Source organism: Coptis chinensis, chromosome 5 (assembly GCF_015680905.1).
Source record: "Coptis chinensis isolate HL-2020 chromosome 5, ASM1568090v1, whole genome shotgun sequence".
NCBI classification, from domain to species: Eukaryota; Viridiplantae; Streptophyta; class Magnoliopsida; order Ranunculales; family Ranunculaceae; genus Coptis; species Coptis chinensis.
The window spans coordinates 38208087-38220537 of NC_141460.1; the positions used below are offsets into that span (position 1 = coordinate 38208087).

The 12451-nt window shown below is 48.2% G+C and overlaps 2 protein-coding genes across 3 annotated transcripts; one reads left to right on the forward strand and one right to left on the reverse strand.

Annotated features, from left to right (window-relative positions):
• The first annotated feature begins 242 nt into the window (after positions 1-242).
• LOC147497461 (protein JINGUBANG-like) lies at positions 243-2339 on the forward strand. Of its 2 annotated transcripts, none has more exons than XM_086563703.1 (2): positions 243-1958; positions 2053-2339. In XM_086563703.1, the coding sequence occupies exon 1, from the start codon at positions 475-477 to the stop codon at positions 1921-1923; it is 1449 nt and encodes a 482-aa protein (XP_086419829.1). In that variant the 5' UTR covers positions 243-474; the 3' UTR covers positions 1924-1958; positions 2053-2339. The 2 variants fall into 2 exon arrangements, with proteins under 2 accessions (XP_086419829.1, XP_086419830.1); XM_086563704.1 differs by having other exon boundaries at positions 2060-2339.
• An 8672-nt stretch (positions 2340-11011) lies between these two features.
• On the reverse strand, positions 11012-11428 carry LOC147497462 (uncharacterized). The gene has a single exon (XM_086562899.1). The coding sequence runs from the start codon at positions 11426-11428 to the stop codon at positions 11012-11014; it is 417 nt and encodes a 138-aa protein (XP_086419025.1).
• Positions 11429-12451: the final 1023 nt, after the last annotated feature.

A 12451-nucleotide genomic window follows, 5' to 3' on the forward strand; every position in this document is an offset into this window, starting at 1 on the left:
GTCCGTTTAAGAGAAAGCCTAGAGATTTACATGTTTAAACTTACATATGGAGATTGATTCAATCTGTTTGAACAACTAGCTAGGTTCTATGAAATTAAAGAAAATGCGCAGAGAATTACAGCAATGCCAAATGATACCTAAAAGTGTTACATTCCCTCTTGAATATATAGAAACTTCACAGCTAAATCATACTTTTAAAAGTTTAACAGAAATTTACTAACAAAATTGACACTTTCCCCCAACGTCTCTCATCTCTCCATTGCTAACTAATATCACACTTTCCACCTCGTTCTATACTATTTATATGTATTCATAAACAACCTCTAATTTCTTCCACCTTTTAATTACTTCCATACATTCTCTAACCCTCTCTTAAAAAATTCTCCATTTCAGTCACTAAAAAATTTGCTGTTTAATACAAGTTTTTTCGGTTTCGTTCATTATAATTCTTCCTGATTTTGCATTTTGTTCAGTATGATCAGAGGAGGATCAACAGGGGGGAAAATGTTGTTCGCCGACATCCAGGCGAGCAGCATTCCTCGGACGAAATTCGGTAATCTCTTATATTCGGATCCAGGCATTTCGTCCACTCCGGAAGAAGATGACTTCCCACCTCGGAAGAGCAGTGTTTCTTCAGCAAGTCCTGCTGGGTATTATGACCAACAGAGTGCTGAAAATTCTCCATGCCGTATGTCACCATGGAACCCTTCAACTCCTTTTTCAAATTGGTCTATGACGTCTATGGAAGAGAGTAATGTTCCTACGAATGCTTTGATTGGTTCATTAGTACGTGAAGAAGGCCATGTTTACTCTTTAGCCGCATCTGGTGATCTTCTGTACACAGGATCAGATAGCAAGAATATCCGAGTGTGGAAAGATTTGAAAGAGTTTTCTGCATTCAAATCCGCTAGTGGTTTGGTTAAAGCCATTGTTATTTCTGGTCCGAAGATATTCACTGGGCATCAAGATGGGAAAATCCGAGTTTGGAGGGTGTCCACCAAGAGTGCCAACATTCATAAGCGAGCAGGAACACTTCCTAAACTGAAGGATTTAATCAGGTGTTCTATAAATCCAAGCAATTACGTAGAGGTGAGGCGCAACCGCAATGGACTATGGATCAAGCATTTTGATGCCATCTCTTGTTTGAGCTTGAACGAAGATGAAGGGCTTTTATACTCGGGGTCTTGGGATAAAACGATGAAGGTATGGAGGCTTTCCGATTCGAAATGCCTGGAGTCCGTCAATGCTCATAATGATGCCGTTAACTCTGTTGTTTCCGGGTTCGGTATGGTGTTTACAGGCTCAGCTGATGGATCGATTAAAGTTTGGAAGAGAGAACTCCAGACGAAAGGACCCAAACACGCTTTAGTGCAGACGTTACTGAAGCAAGAATCTGCAGTTACTTCATTGGCAGTTAACACAATAGCCTCGGTTCTATATGGAGGATCTTCAGACGGACTAGTTAACTTTTGGGAGCGCGACAAAAATCTTTCTCATGGAGGAGTCCTAAGAGGTCATAAACTGGCCGTTCTTTGCTTAGCAGCGGCTGGTAATCTAGTATTTAGTGGCTCTGCCGATAAGACCATATGTGTTTGGAGGAGGGACAGAGGGGCCCACACGTGTTTATCGGAGTTGACTGGTCACACTGGGCCAGTTAAGTGTTTAGCTGTTGAAAGTGATGGAGAGTCTACAGTCAGTAATCGGCGTTGGAAAGTTTATAGCGGCAGCCTGGACAAATCGGTGAAGGTGTGGAGGGTGTTTGAAGGAGCTCCAGATATGCATCAAGTAGCACTGATGCAACAGCATCAGCAAATGTTAGAACGACTCAGCTCGACTCAAGATTCATTTCCGGCCCATAGTTTCTCCTCTATGAATAGCGAAATGAACCAAAGCGCGAGGCCATACAGCGATACCAACCTATGAGCTGAGCCAATATGCATGAAGACCCACAAGTTAAGGTACTCTTATATATCTTCATGAGTACTAACATCCCAAATATCAAGCTAAAACATTCCAAGTATCAAGTTGATGACATTTGATTCGTTTTTCAAGAATTCAGATCGTCTGCACCTTGGAGCAGAGTTGAACGTACTGTTGGAGGACATAAAAAAAATAGTGAAATTGTTGTGGTCGGTGCAAATAATGATCCGGTTTCTTCCATTCAAAAGAATTCATCATGTCTTTCATTGTTGTATTGAAGAGTCTGCACTATTGTAAACGTACTGAAGTATCATGTATGAATCTTGGAATTTTTTGTGCAAGATTGTAACTCTTAGGATCCCCGCGTTAATGAGCAGTAATGAATTTGAAAATCAAACATCTAGGAGTCTTAAGTTTTACACGTGTGATGGTTATGATTTATTGTTCAGTATGATACTATGATTTAGTACCATTATTTACTTCACAGACTATAATGCATACAAATCAAGCTGTAATCCAGTTATTACCATTTTCTCGGAATTTCTTTTGGCCCTTATCATTAGCATTTGCCCTATTAAACCTATACCTAGGATAAATAAGGGTGAAATTCGAGCTAAACGAGCCGAGCTCTACCATGCTCAAGCTCGGCTCTTTAATTACACGAGCTTTAAATTGAGCTGGGCTCATATAGTTAAACGAGTGGCTCGGTTATTTTACACTATAAATATGTTATTTGAGCGAAACGAGCAAAGCTTCATCAAGCTCATTTGTTACACGAGCTTTAATTTGAGCTCGAGCTCGGCTCATATAGTTAAACGAGCCAGCTCAAGCAGAGATCCAAGCCGAGCCCGAGCCACTCAGCTCGAATTCCACCCTTACCTAGGAAGAGTCCTGGTCATCCACAGGTCAACGTGGACATAGGTATTGATGGTGTGTACTCATTTCAGAAATAAAGTTGCAGGGTTTGAGAGGGATGTCCTCTACTTTATAATTTAAAAATGTATACCATAGTACCACACTTCGTATTAGGACCAAAGAAAAAAACAAGATGAACAATATTGTTCCAGATATTTCCAAGGATGTTGGATGTGCATGCGAAATGATAGTTTTACATTGATAAAGAAGAAGATGTAGAACAGTATAAGAGTGGATCTCTCTCAAACTGTACCGATAGCTTTTAAGGATAAAACCCCACGTGTATGAACACAAGTTACAACCTCTAAGACCCAATGTCTTCGAGCCCCCCTCTCTCTCTCTCCCTTTTTCTCTCTTTCTTTTTCCCTCCTCTTCTTCTTTTCTTCTCTACTGTTCCTTTATATATCATCCCTCCTTCCTCCCTATCCGTTGATCTCCCTCCCATCCTCTGGTCCACCTTGGCACACCTGTCTTCTTAGGGTTCCGCGGCCTTGCTGCTGTACCCCCGTTTCTTTTCCATTAAGTTGCCTCTTCTTTGACTACGACCACACTTTTCTCACATGCCCCTGTACGGCCTATCCCCTCTTAGGGTGTCATGGACACGATCTGGTGCTTCACGCCTCTGCTCTCTTATCCTACTTCGGGCCAGCGGGCATTCCACCTCGGTTGTCGTAAATAGGCTAACACAGATGCCCCCTCTCGACCCTCGGATCCGCGGGCCGAGACTCGCCAGCTATCCCCTTGACGTGTTGTCCCATCCTAGGGCCTGTCGCTCACTCCTGAAGCATCATTTCATCTGACATCCCTGCTCCCATGCTCGTTTTGAACCTTGGGACATCGAACACGTGTCTCGTAGCACGTGCCTCTCCTCGCACGCGCCACCGCCCTTGTTTCATTGAGCTCCGTGCGACCACGCGTCTCTTCCTGTGTGGCCCTTTTCCATGCTTTTTACACTTCTACCCCTACCTCTTCAAATCCCACCCAAAATAAAACTCTCTTTGCTCTCCTTTTGTCTTCCTCACTTCCAACCTTTCCTCTCCACTTAACAAAACCTCTCCAGTTCCTCACACATGTTCCTCATTTTCTCTAGCCCCCACGCTCTCCATTTCCTTTCTTCCTTTCCTTCTGGCGAGCCTTCCCTCTTTCTTGCTCTCACTCCACTGTCGATCACCGTTGTGTTTAGCTTCTCTTTCAATAGGTTCGTACTTTCCTCTTTTCTTTTTTCGTTTATAGGTGCCTTTTATTTTGCTAAACGCGTTTATTCTCCCCTACTCCGTTCAACTCCTTTGCTATCGTGTGTTTTTTGCGACCCCCAACCTAACTTTCCATTACCCACCTGTCATCGCCATGTCGGACTCCTATTCTGGTGGCTCCTCCGCTACCAGATCTGCCGGATCTAGGGCTTCGACCTCCAGATCTGCTGACTCCACCGCCCAATCTGAACCGTCTGGATCCACCGCGGACCGGTCAGAGTCCCCTTCTTCGGGTCCTACTCGCTCCTCTGCTACCCTTTTTACCTCAAGGAGACCCTCAACCCTTCCTCCCTAGCCTTCTCATGATCGGAGGCCTAACTTTGCCGCCGTCCAAGCCGCATATGGCATCTCGAGAGACGTGGTGTTAGAACACGTACCAGGAGTCACCCATTTTCCTCACCTTGTTCCGCCGCGGCCAGGTTGTTTAGTGGCTATGGTGGATCAAATCGCCGCGGAAGGGCTTGCACGATATCACGGATCATTATTTCATAAAGAAGAGTACCAAGCTGGGGAGTGTAGGATATCAATCGTTCTACGTGCGCCCTCAGAAAAAGTCCTTTGTTATCCGTGTCACCACATCTGACAAGGTGTGGCACGACTACCCTCTATATGTGTCTGGGAATTTCCTCTCCGCGGATCTCCCTCCAAAGTTGTCTCTTAGACACTCCCATTTCATTGATCGTGGTGAGTCTAGTTAGCTGCTGTGCTTGCCATTGAGGTGATGCCCTTCTTAACCAATTGATTCTTCTATGTTTCAGGTTGGGCCCCGGACTCACACTCCCAAGTATACACCGGCGTTTCCTCTGAAATTTTCGACAGACTCCGCAACCTAGGAGAAAGTTAGTGCGACATCCTCAGCATTGACCCTGACAAGGGCAGCCCGCTCCTCCTAGACCCTTCCCTCAAAGATATCGGAAAGTACCGCGGTCCTTTGTACCTTCTTCTGCCGCCCAAAAAGAGGAAACCCAAACCCTCTCCCCCAAAAAGCCGGCGACAAAAGTGCTCGGTCCATCGGTTTTTTGGGTTTACCACAAAAATCTCCCATAGTCAAGCTCTTGCACGTAAGGTCGCGGCTTCCCAGACTCGGAAGGCCCCTGTTGGTTCTCCATAGCCCATTCCGGACCCTGCTCCCAGATCCTATTCTTCCATACCTGACTGGGAGGACGACTTTGCTCCTACTGCCGACATGGACGTCTCCAAACTTAAGCTTTGGGAGAGTGATTCTGAGGGTGAGGCCCCCTCCAACACCGCGGCCATGGGTCCTCCCGCCAAGAAGGCCAAGACCACCGCCTCCACCTCCAAGTCCACTACCTCTCGGTCAACTTCACCGTGGCCGGTAGCCACCTTACGCCATCCTGGGAAAGAGGTCGTCCCCCTCGGTCCCCTACCTACGGGGCCAGTTGAACTCTGGCACCCTCAATTCAAGGCTAGGGACCCTGACATCACAACCAGGGACTCCGCGCTGGACAATCCTACGGTAGCCACCTCCCTATTCTTCAACTCCCATCTCCCGTGGGACCAAGCTTATGGGGACTCCGGCTCTTTTGCCTCCCACAGGGCTGCAATCTACACTGGATGGGAGAGGGTATGTCTCCCCCCCTTTTCCCTTTTTCTCCTTTACTACTTAACTCTTCCTAATTTTGTTCCTTTTCCAGCTGAGCCTTGATGTGGGCTATGTTATCCGCGGTCTCACCAACACCCTGGATGCCCTCGAAACGGTGAAGGCGGAAATCCACAGGCCAGAAGGATGGAAGGCCAAGTATGCTAAAATGGAGGCAGAGAGAGATGAGGCCCGTCTTACAGCCATCAAGCACCACAAGGAGCTCCAATGCACAGAAGAAGCACATCAAGATTATGTGGCTGGCGTCACTTCCCAACTGGAGCGACAGAGGGAGTCGGATAGGGTCGCGGCTAAAAGAGATCTTGAACAATCACTGAAGGATGCAGCGGAACATTTCAAAGGCTTGGCTTCTAAAAAGATAGCCAGGGAGCTGAGGCAGCAGCTAGAAGCCCTCACCGCAGTTGGACGTCTTCTCCTCAACCAACCATCGGCCACTGCCCCTTCCGATTCCGCGGTACCTTCTCCTGCTCTGGCCCCGGAGGTCGCCATCCAGACCAGTGTGTCATCCTCCCCTATAGATGTGGATGAAGCTATTGAGGCGGTGGAGGAGGATCTCCTGCCGGTGGAGGCCTCGGAGGACCCTAAATGATGCTTGTCTATGTTTAGCTTTTGCTTTTTATCTTTTCTGGTCATGTATTTCTACGAATTCAACTTTTGTTTCGGTTGTAACTCGTGGGCTTGGATTTCTGGGTAGTCCCAGCAGGCCGGGGGTGAACTCATTTCTAGCCAAACCCTTCGTTTCAAGTTAACTATGTGATAGATATATTTCTTTTTGCTCATCATGCGACTTTACTTCCGTACTTGCCGACTCTGTTGCATCATACCATCATTTGCCCGCCCTACCCCTTCATTCAACGCTACCTCTAAGGCGTTGGGGCGGTTGAGTATGCTCGGGCCACTCAGCGTGCTTCCAAGTTAACCGTGGAGACGTTGAGGGCCACTGAGCATGCCCGGGCCACTCAGCGTGCCCCTAAGTTGTTCTTGGGGAGATTGAGGGCCGTTGAGTATGCTCGGGACACTCAACGTGCCCCCAAGTTGATCGAGGAGAGATTGAGGGCTGTTGAGTATGCATGGGCCCCTCAGCATGCCCCCAAGTTGACCGTGGAGATGTTGAGGGCAGCTGAGCATGACTGGGCCACTCAGCTTGCCCCCAAGTTGACTAAGGAGATGTTGAGGGCCGCTGAGTAAGCCCGGGCCACTCATCATCCCCCCAAGTTGACTAAGGAGATATTAAGGGACGCTGAGTAAGCCCGGGCCACTCAGCGTGCCCCCAAGTTGGCCGTGGAGATGTTGAGGGTAGTTGAGCATGCCCGGGCCACTCAGCTTGCCCCCAAGTTGACTAAGGAGATGTTGAGGGCCGCTGAGTAAGCCCAGGCCACTCAACATGCCCCCAAGTTGGCCGTGGAGATGTTGAGGGCCGCTAAGTATGCCCGGGCCACTCAGCGTGTCCCCAAGTTGGCCATGGAGATGTTGAGGGCAGGTGAGTGTGCCCGGGCCACTCAACTTGCCCCCAAGTCGACTAAGGAGCCACCATTGATGGGGAAACCATTACCCGCTGCTCTTGACCTAACACACACATGAGCGACCACACATTTATCAGATGGGAAAAGTTGGCTATTGCTTTCATTAACATAGTAGCTAACTCAAAATAACATTACAAGGCTTGAATGAAGCAAATACAATTTTCTTTAATTAAAAGCACCCGTAGCAAAAGTTACTCATGGAATTCCTCTAGCATCCGGATGTTCCACGGCCCCTTGATGTTCTCCCCTTGGGGTGTCTGTAGCCTGTAGGTCCCGGACATCTCTGCCTCCACCATAGTGTAGGGTCCCTCCCAGTTGGGTCCCAACTTCCCGTCTATCTCCTCCTTGGTGGCTGGGGTCACCCTACGAAGCACCCGATCTCCAACATGAAATGTCCGTGGCCTCACCCCGTTTGTTATACTGTCTCTGCAATTTGCGGTGATACTCTTCCAATCGGATGCGCGCAGTATCTCTCCTCTCCTCTGTTAGGTTCAGTTCCTCGCCCATTATTTTCTAATTCACCCCTGCCTCCACCGCCTTGGTTCTAGTCGTCAGAGCCATCATTTCCACCGGGATCACTGCCTCCACTCCGTAGGCCATTGCAAAATGGGATTCTCCTGTAGATGTCCGCGGCGTTATGCGATACGCCCACAGTATATGATTTAACTCATCTGCCCATCACCCCTTGCTCTCCTCCAGCTTTTTCTTTAAATTATCCATGATAACCTTGTTGGAAGACTCTACCTGACCATTCCCCTCGGGATTGTACGGGGCTGAAAACCCTTGCTTCACTTTGTAGGCTTGGAGGAAGGCTTTCACTTTTCCCCCTGTGAACTGAGTACCGTTGTCCGCAATGATGGTGTGTGGTAGCCCAAACCGGCATATTATATTCTCCCACAAAAACTTTCTCACCTATTCCTCTTTCACCTGCTGTAGGGCCACACCCTCAACCCACTTCGTAAAATAGTCCGTCGCGGCCAGCATAAACCTCTTACCACTGGCCATAGGCAGGGGCCCGACGACATCTAATGCCCACATAGCGAATGGCCGCGGACTAAATACCTTGTTTAATGGTTCTGCAGGTGAATGCATCAGCGGCGAAAAGGTTTGACATTTTCGGCACCTCTTGGAATGCTCAGTCGCATCTCTCTTCATGTGGGGCCAGAAGTACCCTTGAGATACCAACCGGTGGGCCGTCGTCCTTCCTACCGAGTGGCTTCCACAATCCCCTTCGTGAACCTCTCCTAACACCTCTTGTGCTTTCTGCGGCCCCAGGCATCTCAAAAGTGGTCCGCTGACGCTCCGCCGATATAATTCTCCGTCTGTCAGAATGTATCTCCTTGACCTCTGTTCCATTCTCTTTCTCTCACCTTTGTCCCCTATATCTATCCCCGATAGGTAACTCTTGATGGGTTCCATCCATCCATGTTCTTGTTCCGTAGTTAGGCACACATCCTTGTCCTTCGCGGTACTTGGTTTTGCTCAAAGACTCGACCCGAAGGGAGTACCGTCAGCGTCACGCCAAGTCGGGCGTGTCTATTCTCCCCCCTGCCTATATGAGCAAAGCTGATCTTCTCGAACTTTCCTGCCTTTTTTGTACCACCTCTAGATATTTGGCCATCCGAGGGCATCGCGCCGCAAATCCTCCATTGACTTGACATATTACCAAATTAGAATCCGAATACACTGTCAATTCGCGCACACCCAAATCTATCCCTGCTATCACTGCCTCATACTCAGACTCGTTGTTCGAAGCCACAAACCAGTTTCATTAACAACTCTAGGCGAGTGTTCTCGGGGGTGATCAGCACCACCCCAATTCTGTTCCCAGTATCTGTAGCTGATCCATCTACGAATACCCTCCAACCATTCCGCATGTCCCACGGATCCAAGGGGTCATGATTTTGGTCCGTCTCCTGTTCCATAACCATCTCTTCTCCCTAGGTGGGGTCCTCGGCCGGAAACTCGGCCAGGAATTTCGCCATCGCTTGGGCCTTCTCTGCAGTTCTAGATTGGTACTCGATCTCATAAGAGCTGAGCAGCATGACCCACTTCAACATTCTTCCTGACTTCTCGGCCCTCAATGCTTGCTTGAGTGGCAAGTTAGTCACTACTACCACAGAATGAGCATTGAAGTATGATTTCAACTTCAGTGCTGAGAAGACCAGCGCCAGGGCATACTTTTCAATCCTACTGTACCTTGTTTCGGCATCCAACATTGTTTTGCTTTAGAAGTACACCGGCCTCTCTATCTTTCCCACCATCCTTATCAACACTGAACTAATCGCACACTAGATATAAGTATAGTTTCTCCCCCTGTCCTGGCCGTGACAGGATCGGGGCCTTGCCCAAATATTCATTCAACTCCTGGAATGCCCTTTCACATGCATCGGTCCACTGGAAGTCACTCGTCCTTCTTAACAATAGGTACAAGGGCCGACACTTGTCCGATGACTTGGATATAAATCTAGTAAGCGCTGCGACCCTACCAGCCAGCCTCTGAACTTCCTTCACATTCTGCGGGGACGACATTTCTAGTAAAGCCCTAATCTGATCTGGGTTTGCTTCTATGCCGCGATATGTGACTATATACCCCAGGAATTTTTTGGATGTTACCCCAAATGTGCACTTCTCTGGGTTCAACATCAGCTTGTGTCTTCGCAATATGGTGAATGTCTCTCTCAGCCCCTTCAAATGCTCCTCTTCAGTCATACTCTTCTCTACCATGTCATCTATGTAGATTTCCATCTTCTTTCTGATTTTAGCCTCGAACATCTTCTCTCCTACTCTCTGAAATGTTAACCCCCCCTTCCTCAGACCAAAAGGTACCCTGGTGTAACAGTACGTTCCCCCTTCCACTATGAACGCTGTCTTTTCTTGGTCCGGGTTGTACATCACCACCTGATTGTAGCCCATCGACACGTCTATGAATGAAAAGAACTTATACTCTACGGTTCGGTCCACCAACTCATCTATCCGCGGCATCAGGTAACAATCTTTTGGACACTCCTTGTTGATGTCTGTGAAATCCACACACATTATTACTTTCCCGTTCTTTTTAGGCACTGCAACCACATTCGATAGCCATTCAATGCATTCGCGGATGATACCCGCATCCTTCAGTTTCTTTACCTCCTCCCAAATTCCTTGCGCATACTATGGTTTCATGCTCCTCATTTTCTGCTGGACTGGGCGGGCCCCTTCCTGCATATGTAATCTGTGACACGCAAACTCCGGGTCCAACCCCCACCAAATCTTCAATTGTCCATGCAAATACATCGCTGTTCTCAGCCAACAAGTCAATCAATTTCGCCTTCCAACCCTCTGACAAACTTGCCCCCACATTCACAAACCTCTCCTCCTCGGCCACTTCGATGCTCACAACCTCAATCTCATCCATTGTCTTGCCCCCGACAAGTGGCCTCTTTTCTTTGGTCGCGATCTGTAATTGCTATGCTAGACTGTCCCCTATCTCTAGCGTCCCCTTATTGGGTGCGCACACACGACCCTTCATTGTCACTTGGTGGAGGTTCTAAGCCGCGACCTAATCACCCCTTATCTCATACATTCCCCCATTCGTCGAGAAGCGGATCACCTGGTAATAAGTTGAGGGAATTGCCTTCATCTCATGAATCCATTTTCTTCCCAGGATCGCGTCGTATTGTGAGTTAGTGTCCACTACCATAAACATTGTGAAAATAGTCACCGGCCCCGCGGTCACCGGCAGTACTAGCCCCCAATGGCTCAGTCATGCTACCGTTGAACCGGAACAAGTTAGTCTATTGAGGCTTCATCTGCTCCTTTTCTATTCCCATTTCTTCCATCGCACTCTGAAACAGCAAATCCACTAAACTTCCGCAGTCTATCAGCACCCTCTTCACCATGTAATTCCCCATTGCTATGGTAATCCCCAACGCATCTTCGTACGGTGACCTCATCGACTCCAGATTCTTTGGACTAAACTTTATCCTGTCCTTTCCTCTGCTACTTCCTGGAACTGGCCACGGATTGCTCACAACTTCGTTTATCTGCTGCAGACTGGCTGTCCTCCTCACCTTATCCCTGTAGGCGTTCCTCCCCAGTGTTTCTCCGCTGAATATAACATTTATCGTGCACAGGATTCTAGCCGCGGCAGGAATCCTTTCGATCGGCTGAACTTCTTTGACATGATCCTTTAGCTGCCCTCTCCCAATCATTCTCTCTACTAACCATTGTAAAGCAAAGCATTCATTGGTAGCATGATTCCTAACCTGATGGTACTCACAAAACGACTTTCCCTCTATCTCTTTAGGCGAGCTCCGCGGTTCTTCGTAATGCTGTTATCCCTTGATTAAGGGCAAGATTTCCTCCAACGGCTTGTTCAGTGGAGTCAAGTCTATCTCGCAGTAAGGTTTTCTCTCCCTGTACTCCCTTCGGGCTTGGTCCCTGCCCCTCTCTGCTCTCTGTGTCTCCCCCCTGTAGGTTCCTCCGTCCCGTGCTGCGACCCTGTCTCTGTCTCTCCTATCCTCCGCGACCACGGCGTGCACTAACTTGTCGGGTTTCTTGGGTTCCTTACTATTTCTCCGCAAAATGTCCTCGTATCGGATGTACCTTTCTACCTTCAAGTACAAAGCATGCAAAGTGGTAACTTCAATCTTTGATACTGATTCATGCACCCTGGTTCCCTGCTTCATTCCATGTTAGAATGCTATGACCGCGGTGCGCTCGTCCAAACTCTCCCCCCTCACGGTTTCTTCCTTGAATCTGCACAAGAAGTCTCTGAGTGTCTCTGCGGACTTCTGCTTGACATTAAAGAGATCCGCTATGTCTACCACCATCTTCTTCTGATGGATGAAATGATTCACAAAAGCTTGCTCCAACTCTTCGAACCTTTGTATACTCCGCGACGCCAACCAATAGTACCAGTCAGGATGCTCCCCCTTTCAGACAGGCAGGGAACATCATACAACAGAGGACATGATACTTTGCCTCTTGCCACAGCGGCATCTACTGCTAGAAGTGATGCAAATGGTCCACTGGATCTCCTTTCCCATCGTACCTCTCAAACCGCGGCTGCGTGAACCTTTTGGGTACCTCCAAATTCCAGACTGAGTCAGCAAGTGGATTCTAATTCAGGTTGTCCACCACCTTCTTGCCTGCACCATGTTTCTCCTTTTCCACCGCTCGATTGGCATCTCTGTCTCTTTCAATCATCGCCTGCACCATTTCCATGGTAATGC

Bases quoted from the DNA above. Each gene is read 5' to 3' on its own strand.
- LOC147497461 (XM_086563703.1), top strand. From the start codon at position 475: ATGATCAGAGGAGGATCAACAGGGGGGAAAATGTTGTTCGCCGACATC.
- LOC147497462 (XM_086562899.1), bottom strand. From the start codon at position 11,428: ATGATTGGGAGAGGGCAGCTAAAGGATCATGTCAAAGAAGTTCAGCCG.